At 43.1% G+C, this 13,645-nt stretch overlaps 1 protein-coding gene across 2 annotated transcripts; it reads left to right on the forward strand.

Annotated features, from left to right (window-relative positions):
* The first annotated feature begins 225 nt into the window (after positions 1 to 225).
* LOC106583560 (peptidyl-prolyl cis-trans isomerase-like 1) lies at positions 226 to 6,028 on the forward strand. Of its 2 annotated transcripts, XM_014167885.3 has the most exons (5): positions 226 to 527; positions 723 to 877; positions 1,258 to 1,326; positions 1,435 to 1,557; positions 5,675 to 6,028. In XM_014167885.3, the coding sequence occupies exons 1-5, from the start codon at positions 472 to 474 to the stop codon at positions 5,695 to 5,697; spliced, it is 426 nt and encodes a 141-aa protein (XP_014023360.1). In that variant the 5' UTR covers positions 226 to 471; the 3' UTR covers positions 5,698 to 6,028. The 2 variants fall into 2 exon arrangements, with proteins under 2 accessions (XP_014023360.1, XP_014023359.1); XM_014167884.3 differs by lacking the exon at positions 5,675 to 6,028 and having other exon boundaries at positions 1,435 to 2,197.
* The last annotated feature ends 7,617 nt before the right edge of the window (positions 6,029 to 13,645 follow it).

Below are 13,645 nucleotides of genomic sequence, written 5' to 3' on the forward strand. Positions count from 1 at the left end.
GAGTTTTGTTTGTTTTGGCAATGTACTATTTTTATTAGGGTGGACTAAGTTAGTTTCAACATTACGTATTAATTTATTTATTTACATATTTTATTTTGGTTTCAAACTGTCCAGTTGGTGGCGACAATATACCTTTTTGAGAGTAGTCTGACATAAAACCCACAGAAGAAGAAGAAGAAGAAGAAGAAGAAGAAGAAGGAAGACGAAGAAGAAGAAGGAAACGAAGAAGAAGAAGGAAACGAAGAAGAAGAAGGAAACGAAGAAGAAGAAGGAAACGAAGAAGAAGAAGGAAACGAAGAAGAAGAAGAAGAAGGAAACGAAGAAGAAGAAAAAAACTAATTTCCTGCACATGCGGAGGTTACTTCTGGTTTCTATCACAGTAGCCGTAAGACAGTTTTCATTGATACAGCGCAAAAATATTTGGCTACTTTGCAGATTCAGTACATTTATTTATACATTTGTTAAGTCATCATGTCGGGAATACCACCAGATACCTGGCAGCCACCCACAGTGAGCCTGGAGACAACGTAAGCACCGGTAGCTAGCTAGCTAGCTAACGTTAGCTATTGTTTTGAATGAATGAGCAGTTAGCTAGGAGTTATTCAAATGCTTGCTATTCAATTATGTTTTCCCAATACCATGTATTATTGTCCAGTGATTAATTTAATATCCCATGGAAAAGGAGTGCTCTTAGCTTAATTTCGTGTCCTGTCATGTTCCAGAATGGGTACAATTGTAGTGGAACTGTACTGGAGACATGCTCCCAAAACTTGCAAAAACTTTGCTGAGTTGGCCAGGAGAGGTTACTACAACAACACCAAGTTTCATCGTATTATCAAGGATTTCATGGTGCAGGGAGGAGACCCCACAGGAACAGGTGAGACAGATAAACACACATACAGATGGTTGGGAAATTCTTTAGAATGTTTTGTTTCATATTGTTTCACTACCAGGGGAGTGTTCAGCAGGACACAACGCTTTGAAATGTTCAGATAGAAATGTTATGTTGAACAAACATGACTCCCTGACATGTAGAATAAGGAATCACATTGGCTCTCTTCATGGAATTTCTATCTGCATTGTTCGAAAACGTTTGGCAGCTGAACATGGCACTGGGTTTTGACCTCCTGAACTCTGCCCATTTTTGCATTCAGAATGTTCCAGAGAGACACAAAAATAAGACATTTCACTAAACTCTCTGAGGACTGTAAATCTGTTCATCAGATTCTTACTCCCTGTAATGCGTGTTGCTTATAGGTCGTGGTGGTGCCTCCATATTTGGCAAACAGTTTGAAGATGAACTAAACCCTGACTTGAAATTCACAGGTAACTATACAATTTATAAACAGTAGAAAACAACATGTCATAGTACCAAAACGTTGTATTTTTATGTTGCTCTCTACTGCTTTCTTATGGCGCCATCTCCCTCCCTAGGTGCAGGAATCTTAGCAATGGCCAATGCAGGACCAGACACCAACGGAAGCCAGTTCTTCCTTACCCTAGGGCCTACTCAGTGGTTGGATGGGAAGCACAGTATCTTTGGGAGGGTGTGCCAAGGTATATCAGTTGTCAACCGTGTCGGCATGGTTGAGACGAACTCACAAGACCGACCTGCCGATGACATAAAAATCCTCAGGACGACTGTACCCAACTGAGACGCATTCATACAACCAGCAACTACTTTCTTATTTGTACAGTCATTTTGTCATGATTTATGCCTTTGATTAATTTTGTTATTCTCAAATCAATAATGTAGCCTAACCATTGTAGTCATTATCACTAAAATGATTGAGTGACATGGTAGGAATGACACACTTGAGAATATGCCTGGTATTTATCTAATGATTGCAGATAAATCTCATCCTGTAACTTGAACAGACTACCACTGGAGGGAGACAAACAACAGAACATACAGTAGTGTTGGTCTTTTTCATAAGACAGTCACATGATATCAAAAAAAAAAAAAAAGCCTACTCTGTTTTGGACACGTTGTTTTGGTTATAATGTTTAGTAATCTCCCAATAGTTTGAGGGTTATCCAAGTTCACCTAGCACCTACCATTAGCAGGTGCCAATTTCTACAATTTCTCACCTTAGAACGTGATTTTTAAACCTAACCTTAACCATACTGCTAACCTTATGCCTAACCTTAAATTAAGACCAAAATAGCAAATTAAATTGTTCATGAATTTTTACGATATTGTGCTTTGTGTAGATGTTATTTATCTCTACTATTGCTCCAGTTGGAATGCTGTAGCCAGTTAGCTAGGCTGCTAGTGGGGTCCCCTTAGAGAAGGTAAGTAGAGATACCTACTGAAAACAACTATTTTTTTCATGGTACAGAACTCTCATTTAACTGTTGTCTTCCATTAGAACTTTTCCTTTAGAACTTGTTATTCTTCGTTTACAGGTTGGCTTGTTAAATTGTTCCTTGGTGAGCGTGAGCAGTTCCTCTTGTACTGTTGAGGTCTCTTTGCTTGACGTAGGCTTCCAAGCCGCCTTCTAGCTGTGGTTGGTTGCTTTCTTTTCAAACCTGGCAGCCATTTGACCAGTTAGGACATGGTAAGACTCCCAGATGTGTTCTGGTAGTGCACACGCAAACTTGATGGCAGCGCCCCTGAGACAGAAATGCAGCCTGTCTACTTTGCCTCAGTCGACCACACTTGTTGGCCAGCCTCTCGAATGGAAGGATAAAGGAGTTCAAGTCCTCTTTACCATCGTGTGTGGCAAGCAGGACTGTAAGGGGCTGTGCTTGATCCATTAGGGTGGCGAGTAGCTGTGAGGCCATCAATCTGAACATATCCATTGGAGTGGAGAGTAGCTGAGAGGCCATCGATCTGCCCATTGTTCACATGATTTGTGAAGGAACGGGGGTTGGAGTATTAAGCCATTGCATTTGGCAGAGAGTAGCCATTCCCAGCGATGATGAATGGTGGGCAATGTAGCTGATGCGTGGCTTTGTGGCTGATTTATGTTTGTACATGGATGTGGGCCAGCCAGACTAGACATCAGCCTGGTAACCCTGGTGTCCTGTATAGCCTGGGTCCAGAGTTCACCGGTTGGGCATATGGGTCCTAAGCCATTGTATTGTGCTATGGACGAGTGTGATGGTACTACCATCACATTGGACCAGTGTGATGTGGCGTCGAGGAGCTGAAGCCATGTTGACGGTCACTGCTACCGCTGTGGGCAATACAGCATATTGTGCATGTCGTTGACCTTGTCAAAGCCTGGTGGTATTCCTGGGCAGTTGGTTTTCAGGTTTCTCTCCAAGGCTTGTGGCTGACTGAAGAAGTCTCCTGGGTACGCAGGACCACACGCCTGGCTGTAGCAGTGGCATGTTGCACTGGTTTGGGTGGAGGGGCGACGGCTGTGCATCAGCGCCAGTTGCATTCCACGTTTGTAGTAAGGTGGGAATGGGGCGGCCCCCCCTCCCAGTCCTGATCTCCTGACCGCCATAATTGACCTCACCCAGATGTTTGCTCTGCTGCTCATCACATTCGTCTAGGCTCTTCTCCACTGTCTGCAGTCGCTGCTTTATATCCAGGATGTGGATTAGGAGTTTTGTCTCCTCAGAAAGCTTTGAGTTTGAGCCTCTTCCTCTACAGACATCTTTGCTGTACTGAGCTTTAACAGTCCTTAGGTGAGTACATCAGCCTCTATTCCTTAGTTATGTTATGTTCTTTAGTCCCTTTAAAAAAAAATCTATTTAGTTTTATTATTTGCTCAGCTTTACTTGAGAGAGAAAATAAACAACACAAAAAAATGTAGGTACAGAGACTGGCTCTGTGTACAGATGCAGGCACGCAAGCGCCGTTAAAATGTTGCACTCAAGTGACACAATGTAGCTGATTCTGTCCAGGCAAACTTTGTGGGTGTGTTTGAACTGATAACTTTTGTCAAGTTGTTAACCATCGTTGGTCACTGTCTTTCAAAGTGTTGCATTAGCATTATGGTTATAAAAATGTACAGACTTGCGAGTACTTGTCGACTGCATGAACTTTACAAAAATCATGTGATCAAAGGTCAAGCAGTTTTTGATGTTCAAATTGTATTAGTCACATGTGCCAAATACAACAACCTTACAGTGAATTGATTACTTACGAGCCCCTAACCAACAATGCAGTTTAAAAAATACATTAAAATACAGATAAGAATAAGAAATAAAGTAACATGTAATTAAAGGACAGCAGTAAAATAACAATAGCGAGACCATATACAGGGGGGTACCGGTACAGAGTCAATGTGCTGGGGCACCGGTTAGTTGAGGTAATATGTACATGTAGGTAGAGTTATTAACGTGACTATGCATAGATGATCACAACAGAGAGTAGCAGCGGTGTAAGGAGGAGGGCAATGCAAATAGTCTGGGTTGCCATTTGATTAGGTGTTCAGGAGTCTTATGGCTTAGGGGGAAGAAGCTATTTAAAAGCCTCTTGGACCTAGACTTGGCGCTCCGGTACCGCTTGCCATGCAGTAGCAGAGAGAACAGTCTATGACTAGGGTGGCTGGAGTCTTTGACAATTTGTAGGGCCTTCCTCTGACCCTGCCTGGTAAAGAGGTCCTGGATGGCAGGAAGCTTGGCCCCAGTGATATACTGGGCCATTTGCTTTCAAATCGCTGTAGTTGCTTGCTTCTCACCAACTGCACCATGCAGCCATCACCTTAGTTGTGGGAGGCACTATTTGTCAACCTATCATTAGGGTGTTTTTGTTTGACCCACGCAAATGTGGTTGAATACGTGACTGAAACAGGAACCGACTTTTCTGCGACTCTAAAGCTACAGGGGATACAAATTTAAAAGTCATATTTGAAGCCTCAAGCTAGCCAATGAATTGTACACATGTTACGTTTCCAGTGTTTGATATGGGGGTACAAAAAGGTTTATTTTTACATTTTATACAGACAAACTTTTATTAACAATAGCAGTTATGTTGACACTGCCATGTTGATCTTGCTGTTGGAAAACCACTACAGTGGCTGACTTTCGGCTGTTGCAGATGCACATCCCCCAACTTTTACTTGCTGACTTGTCGTGCTATCCAGAATCCTTGGGATGTCCCTACCCTAACCTTAACCCCTTACCTTAACCATTTTACATTTCAACATCAACTCCTTTGGTTGGGAAGCATTACCTTAACCATTTAAAATTTCAACTTTAATGGGGTAGGAAAGTCCCAAGGATACCAGGTAGCACGGACATGCAGAGAACCCTCCTGGTGCAAAACATTTACTTCCTGGTTTCGTCAGTGTCATATAGAAACTTGTTATTGGGGATCCCTAGGGTGTCCCTACCCCATTAATGTAAAATGGTTAAGGTAATGCTTCCCATCTGAAAGATTTTGCATATATTATAACTCTTTTTGGTCTTCAGCAAGGGTTTATTCAGCTGTTTTTGTGAATTTTTTACATTTTTATTCTTGAGGCAAGACGAAGTTCGGTAGCCAAGGTCTATGCCCCTTTGTCGGTGATTGGTCAACAGTAGGGATTCTTCAATGAAGTGTTTGTTGCAAAGGGCCAGGGTTCTGGGCTAAAAGCATGGTTTCGACTGCTCCTACAGTTTTGAAAATTCCTAAATAAATGTCATCACCTTTGAACTAAACATCCATTGAATTATTCAAATAATTGTTGCTAAGGCCGTTTTTTAATTTTTTTTACTTTTTTTCCACTCACAGCTGAAGACATTGGGCTTGTTTGAATGGTAAGGCTGAAGCAACCGACTGCAGATGAATGTCGAGGAGTGAAGTCGGGGGAGGTGCATCTCTACAGCCAAAAGTTGGACACCGATGTGGTTTTCCAACAGAAAGGCTCAGTGCAACATAGCAGTGTTGCCATTGTTTATAAACCTTTTTTTGTGTGTTTACTTTTACCCCTTCTCCCCAATTTTGTGGTATCCAATTGGTAGTTAGTCTTGTCTCATCGTTGCAACTCCAGTATGGACTCAGGAGAGGCAAAGGTCGAGAGCCGTGCGTCCTCTGAAACACAACCCAGCCAAGCCGCATTGCTTCTTGACACAATGCCCGCTTAACCCGGAAGCCAGCCACACCAATGTGTCGGAGGAAACACCGTACACTTAGCGACCGTGTCAGCCCGGCCCGCCACAGGAGTCATAGAGCGCAACGGGACAATAACATCCCTGCTGTCCAAACCCTCCCCTAACCCGAACGACGCTGGGCCAATTGTGCGCAACCCCATGGGTCTCCCGGCTGCGACAGAGCCTGAACTTGAACCAGAATCTCTAGTGGCACTGCGCTACTCAGGAGGCCAAAACCATTTCATTTTTAAGATTGAAATAAACATGTCTCAAACACTCACAAACTGTAAATATACTGTATGTGTATACATTGTACTATCAATTGGGGAGAGAGAGCCTCAAATATCACATTAATTTGTACATATCCACTGTATACATATGAAACATGGCAAAGTTGCTTCCTGTTTCAGTCATGTCTTTGGTCCCATTTCCGTGTCAAACAAAAACACAAATGATTGGTTGACAAATAGTGCCTCTCAAAATGCAGGCGAAGGATGCAGTTGAAACATCATGACATTTGATCACATGGTTTTTGGAAAGTTCATGCAGTCAAGATGTAGGTGCTTGTCGGACAATATTTATACCCAGAATCCAACACATTTCACAAGGCGGTGACCAACGATGGTATCCGACTTTACAAAAGTGATCATCTCGAACGCTCCCATTAACATTTCATATTCATCCAATGGGTGCGTTTGAGTGGTAAGACGAAAGTAGCCGATTGTAGACCGAAGTCGAGAGGTACATATGCACCGACGGCAAGTCGGACGACTTCTGCTGTTTCTAGGATACGCAACAACGGCAGACGTGGCATTCGCCTTGGTTATTGCCGATGAAGTGGATGTTATCGAAATTCCACTTCTCCTACACAAAGCTGAACATGATCAACATGATCCAAGGAATGAATATCCTGATAAGGAAATTAGATTCCACCCCAAGTTCTTTCTAACAGTCACAAGGCTTGTTTTGTATTTTTTTATGGTTTTGTCAAATATAACCAGGTAGTGAGTGCGTAGGCTACTAGAATGAGAACATATAGGTGTTTTTGCAGCATATGGCATATGCCTGTTTGCCATTAATTCATGCCATCATTATTATTTGTGATTGCAACATGGATTTGTAACAGATGTGATTAAATGGAGTCCACAAATATTCTTACTGTATGGTAATTGATTGCATGTCCGCATCACTCCACACAACGACAGCCTGCAGTGTATTTCTTGATATTTTGTTACATTTGTCAGTAAGCATGTAAATAACAGAATTTGATTCGATCACAAGAAGGACAAAACACTCACTGTACAGAAAATGATTAGACTATACATGTACATCAGTTCACATAAGTTACTGGGTAAACAATATGCCAAGCAGTCAAATGCACTTGGTATTGACCCCCCCCCCCCCCCCCCCCGACTGGTGTCGGGGGTACTTGTTCATTAAGGGACGGTTTCCTGAACACAGATTAAGCCTCTAAAAGTGCCAGTGTAGAAATCCCCTACAAGGTGTAGCCTACAATATGTATTAAATTGTATTTACACTTAAGACAATCAACGAATTTGTTTGGTGATAACAATATTACAGGCAAGACAAATTGTAGGCTATATGGGACATAACATTACAGTAACATCTAGATCAGCGGTAGGCAACCCTGTTCTAGGAGTGCCGCAGGTACTGCAGGATTTTGATTCACCTAGGCACCACACCTGACCAACTGAGCTAATTGATCAGTTCAGTGATTGCCTAAATTCAACACATCTGGTCTTCCAGGCCAGTTAAATAAAAAACATGAAGTGCCTGCGGTACTCCAGGACCAGGGTTGCCTACACCTGATCTAGATAAATACATTAGCTATATTATTGCATATAGGATATTTCATTTATTTATGTTAGAAATCTGGATCACATATGTAATTACATTGTAAGGATTTAAGGATAAAAATGCATTAAGCTCTAAATCACGTGTCAAACTCATTCCACAGAGGGCCAAGTGCCTACAGGTCTCCTACCCTGTACTTGATTGATGAATTAAGGTCACTAATTAGTAAAGAACTCCCCTCACCTGGTTGTCTAGGTCTTCATTGAAAGGAAAAACCTGCAGACACTCCACCCTCTGTGGAATGAGTTTGACACCTCTGCTCTAAAAAGTCAACCACCCAATACAGTAAACATGCATCGATAATAACCAGTGATAGGTAGTGACATCAACCATTTATGAGCATTTAGTGCCTTTTGCCTAGTTAAATAAAGGTAAAAAATAAATAAAACATTTGCTTCTCAAAAAAACTAAAGAAGGTTGTCTTGCACAATGCTTTGGATCTGACTTCAAGTTGCAGTTGGTAAGGAGCAACTGCAGAAATTTCCAGTCGACTGTGGTCGAAAGTTCATGGCCTTCAGCATTACACTAACACAGCATTACACTAACACAGCATTACACTAATACAGCATTACACTAATACAGCATTACACTAATACAGCATTACACTTAACACAACATTACAATAATACAGCATTAGACTAATACAGCATTACACTAACACAACATTACACTAACACAGCATTAAACTTAACACAGCATTACACTTAACACAGCATTACACTAACACAGCATTACACTAACACAGCATTACACTAACACAGCATTACACTAACACAACATTACACTATTACAGCATTACACTAATACAGCGTTACACTTAACACAACATTACACTAATACAGCATTACACTTAACACAGCATTACACTTAACACAGCATTACACTTAACACAACATTACACTAATACAGCATTACACTAACACAGCATTACAGACACACACACAGAGAACATTAATATCTACAGGACCATGTGGTGGTAACCCTATAGTCATCCAGCAGTCTCAACATCTCTGGTTAGCAGCATTACGGACACACACACTTGCACACAGTCGCAAAAACACCCGCGCGCAGTCTCAAACACACACACACACAGAGAGCTGGTTGCTCAGTGCAAGAATGCCCCTCATACTTACAGAATGTAGACGATGACTGCAATGGACCAGCAGTCCACTGCCTTGCTGTAGGGTTTCTGAGCCAGTACTCAGGGCCTGACAGAGACAATAAATGTATGTTTTCATCACTTAATTCAGCGTCATCATTGCACTTCAGCTTTGACATCATAACAAACTTTATCACTGGTGGAGTGTGTTTGCTCTCAAAATAAACGGAATCATAGAAAATTGACATACACTCACACATACACACGCACTTGTGCACTCACACAAACATGCACTTCAGTTCATGCTCCTTAAAACCATAGCAACAATCAATTGTAATGCTGAATATGTGTTTAATACAAAAGGGAACAAATAGGTTGTGTCATTGTGTCCTGCTGCAGTCTCCCACAAACACCACCATGTTCATCTGAGGGGTTCAGATGTGGATCTCCCTCTGCCAGAAGGTGAGGGTGGACAGGGGTACCACCAGTGGGAATAACAGGTTGAGGATGGAGATGGACTGGATGGTCTTTGCAAGGTCCTTCTCGTCAGCCTGAACACAACTACTCCCCCTGGGGACAAGAGATGGAGGAGAGGGGAGATTGGAGAGAGGAATGTGAAACGTCGATATAATGATAGAACAATACTTCCAGTTAAACAATATGTAAGAGACTGAAGACTGGACATACTTAAACCAGGAGTGGACAATGTTTGCCCCAGTAATGACTAGCCCATAATGTAATAACTGGCAATAATGTAATAGCTTTATTGTATTTTTATTTATTTATTATTATAATAATTAACTAAATAAGGAAACACCGTCCAGCTGGCGACCGAAGTCAGCTTGCAGGCGCCCGGCCCACCAAAAGGAGTCGCTAGAGTGCGATGGGACAAGTAAATCCTGGCCGGCCAAACCCTCCCCTAACCCGGACGACGCCGGGCGTCGCCTTACGGGTCTCCCGGTCATGGCCGGCTGTGACACAGCCTGGGATCAAACCCGGGTCTGGGTGGCGCAGTGCCTTATACCGCTGCGCCACTCGGGAGGCCCTGCTTTACTGTTATTTGGAATGTAATAACCATTCTCCTGGCCCATATCGGTAGATAGATAGATGTAGTACCTCTGACACTATGGTCCACACCAGTTTCCTGGCCAGCATCACAGTGATGAAAATAGCTAGATGGTAGTCCATCAGATGGATGGTCTGCAGAGATGAGAAAACATAAACGGACTGAAGAAGCTGTGAGTGTGTGTGTGTGTGTGTGTGTTTGCGCAACAGAGAGGTAGAGGCAACAGATGGCTCTGTGTGTGTGTGTGTGTGTGTGTGTGTGTGTGTGTGTGTGTGTGTGTGTGTGTGTGTGTGTGTGTGTGTGTGTGTGTGTGTGTGTGTGTGTGTGTGTGTGTGTGTGTGTGTGAGACTGTGTGCGGGTGTTTGTGCGACTGTGTTTGTGACTGTGCGGTTGTTTGTGCGACTGTGTGCTCGTGTGTGTCTGTAATGCTACTAACCAGAGATGTTGAGACTGCTGGATGACTATAGGGTTACCACCACATGGTCCTGTAGATGTACTGTGTGTGTGTGTCTGTACTGCAACCCACCAAGCTGGTCGAGGAAGAGCAGGAACTCAAACAGCAGGCTGCTGTCCACTGGGAGGTCAGGGATCCGAGAGTGACGGACGTGATGAGGGGTGGGGCCAAGAGACTCCTAGATGGAAACAGAGGTAGTGGGGTTAAGGTGTGTGTGTGTGTGTGTGTGTGTGTGTGTGTGTGTGTGTGTGTGTGTGTGTGTGTGTGTGTGTGTGTGTGTGTGTGTGTGTGTGTGTGTGTGTGTGTGTGTGTGTGTGTGTGTGTGTGTGTGTGTGTGTGTGTGTGTGTGGTATGATAAGGGGAAAGAAGGGCGGGCCAAGAGTCCCACACAGTTACTGCTCCTAGATGGGGGGGGGGGGTGGCATAGAGAGGTAGTGGTGTTTGTGGTGCAGTGTGAGTTGGCTAGAGGAATAGGCCTATGTGTCTAGCCTGGTTCCAGATTTGTGCTCTAGCCAACTCCATTGCTGTCATTGTCAAGCCATCACCATGAGTGACAAGGAGCTGGCATGATGGCACAAACAGACTGGGACTGAGGCTAAGGTCTGGAGAATCGAGGAATGTGTGTGAGAGTGTTTGTCTTTGCATGTTGTGGCTAGAACAGAACAGTGGAAGATATCTCTCCTCTTCTGTGCTAAACCTTCTTGCCCCTCAGGGAAAATATTTCAGGCAAGGTAAATATTGTCTACTCCCCAACAGTCACATCAATGATTTATTTGACTAACCTAACCTCTATTATGTTAGAGAAGACGTGAGAGAAGATTAAAAGGCAGGTATCTTACATCACAGTCAGGATGGAAAGAATTAAGATATGACCATCTTAACATTTTTCTCAAAAGGGGGTCGGATTAAATAGGCTTACACATTTAATTTTCCGTGGTAAATAAGTTGTGTGTGTGTGTGTGTGTGTGTGTGTGTGTGTGTGTGTGTGTGTGTGTGTGTGTGTGTGTGTGTGTGTGTGTGTGTGTGTGTGTGTGTGGTGTGTGTGTGTGTGTGTGTGTGTGTGTGTGTGTGTGTGAAACTGAAACTATTATTTTACTGCAAAACGAACTAAAATAAAATAAAAACAATCATAAATAATGTATATTTAAAAAAAATATATTCTAAACTTTTAATGGTTTCAAGCTTTTTTTTCTATTGGGGTTTTCAAGCTTCTGAATCTGGTGGGTAAATGCTGCCAGTTGATGCCGGTGTTTCAAATAGGTAAATAGGCCTAGTTTGTGCCTCACTAGCTAACAGGGAAGCATTCCAAGGGCGATCACCAAGTGTGACGGGGCCAAGCTAGAGCAGCTTGTGAAGTCACAGGAGCTGTTTGCGATCCACACCGACCTACTTTAAACTGACAGCCAGTCGCTGTCTGATGTGGTGCCGTGCTTTCTCAACCTTTAGGCACACTTGCAGTCAATTACTGTTGCCAAACAGTTGGCACAGGTCCTCCACAAGTCACTGCATGAGTGCTTCGCATGCATACTGAATCCTCTGGAAGCCAACTTTGATCCAATCCCTCCAGTAACTTGCCAGATGGCACTTCGCTCAACAGAGATGGAGCCACTGATGAGGAAAGCAGAGTCTTTTGTACTTCAGCAAATTAGAGAGTACAGCCTTGCAGCAGCAGGACCCCAGGAAGATACTAGCACAATGAATCCAGCAAGCATCTCAAACATAGTGCTTCAGAAATATAGCTTTCTTGCATAGAAAATTGCGTCCGAGGTCACTGTCCAGCCAGATGGTCAACCTGGCAGGGCATTAAGTGCTCTATGTGAGCTGCGGAAATACCTTCAACAGGTAAAATGGGGCATGTTTACAGAGTCACCTCTTCAGTTTTGGCAGGCAAGGAGCTGGCAAGCTGGTTGGCTATAAACTAAGATATTTGTTGTATTGCTCATGTTTTTGATGTTGTTGCAGATGTTTTTATTAACCCTATTTGAAGGGGTTAGTCAGGGAATATTCAGAGGTGGAAACTTTCCATGGGAATTAAAGGGAATATATGCAAATTAATATTAATACCATTTAAATGTAGATGTTTTTTGCATTGGATATATTTACCATATCATATGGAGACAGAAACATAAACCTTTTACCTTATCATAAGTAGACATAATTGCAAATGATTAAATCCTTCCAATAGAAAAAAATAACAATTTAGTTACGAATTTAACTTTAAATGAGTTGACTCTTCACATGGGATGATTTCACAGAACAACAAAAGACAAGGAATATTGAATGATCCCCAATGAACCATCGCATCTCCCAAAAACGTTTTCAACATACATCTGTAAAATGATAGTCTAGAAACTAAAGCTTTGGTTGTCTTCCTCTCAGGCTTCCATGTCTTCTCCCTGGACCTCCTCAATTTCCGCCTCTTGAACATCAGACTCTGAGGCCTCAACTTCACTGTCACTTTCCAACCTTGTTGAGGATGGCTCGCTGTCAGGCTCAAAAAGCCTCAAATTTGCCTGGGTGTCCACCAATTTTTCAACCCTTGTAATGGTCAACCTGTTGCGTGCTTTGGTGTATGTGTGTGTTCCCAAACAAGGACCAGTTGCGCTCTGAGGCGGCTGATGTTGGTGGGATATGGAGGACGATGGAGGCAACAGAGGAAAGAGCCTCAGATCCACAAAGTCCCTTCAACTAGGTGGCTGATGGGATATGTTGGCACGACTGCCATATTGCATCTCCATCCCAAAGCCCTTGCTTGGAAGTGAACTTCGCCAGACTGCCAAAAACCTTTCCCTCATCCAGGCCAAGGTGGCGAGACACGGTAGTGATGACACCATAAGCCCTGTTGATCTCTGCACCAGACAGGATGCTCTTGCCAGCATACTTGGGGTCATACATGTACACTGAGGCGTGTATGGGCTTCAGGCAGAAGTCTTCACGCTTTTTGATGTATTTCAGACCAGCAGTTTCCTCTGCTTGGAGCAATAGTGAAGTGGGCAGGGCAGTATGGATTTCTTCTCTTACATTTGTAAGCAGAGTCTGAACATCAGACAGGATGGCATTGTCTCCCTCAATTGTCTCCCGTGCAATGGCTACTGCTATAGGTTTCAGGAGTTTCAGG

Source organism: Salmo salar, chromosome 22 (assembly GCF_965601325.2).
Source record: "Salmo salar chromosome 22, fSalSal1, whole genome shotgun sequence".
NCBI lineage: Eukaryota > Metazoa > Chordata > Actinopteri > Salmoniformes > Salmonidae > Salmo > Salmo salar.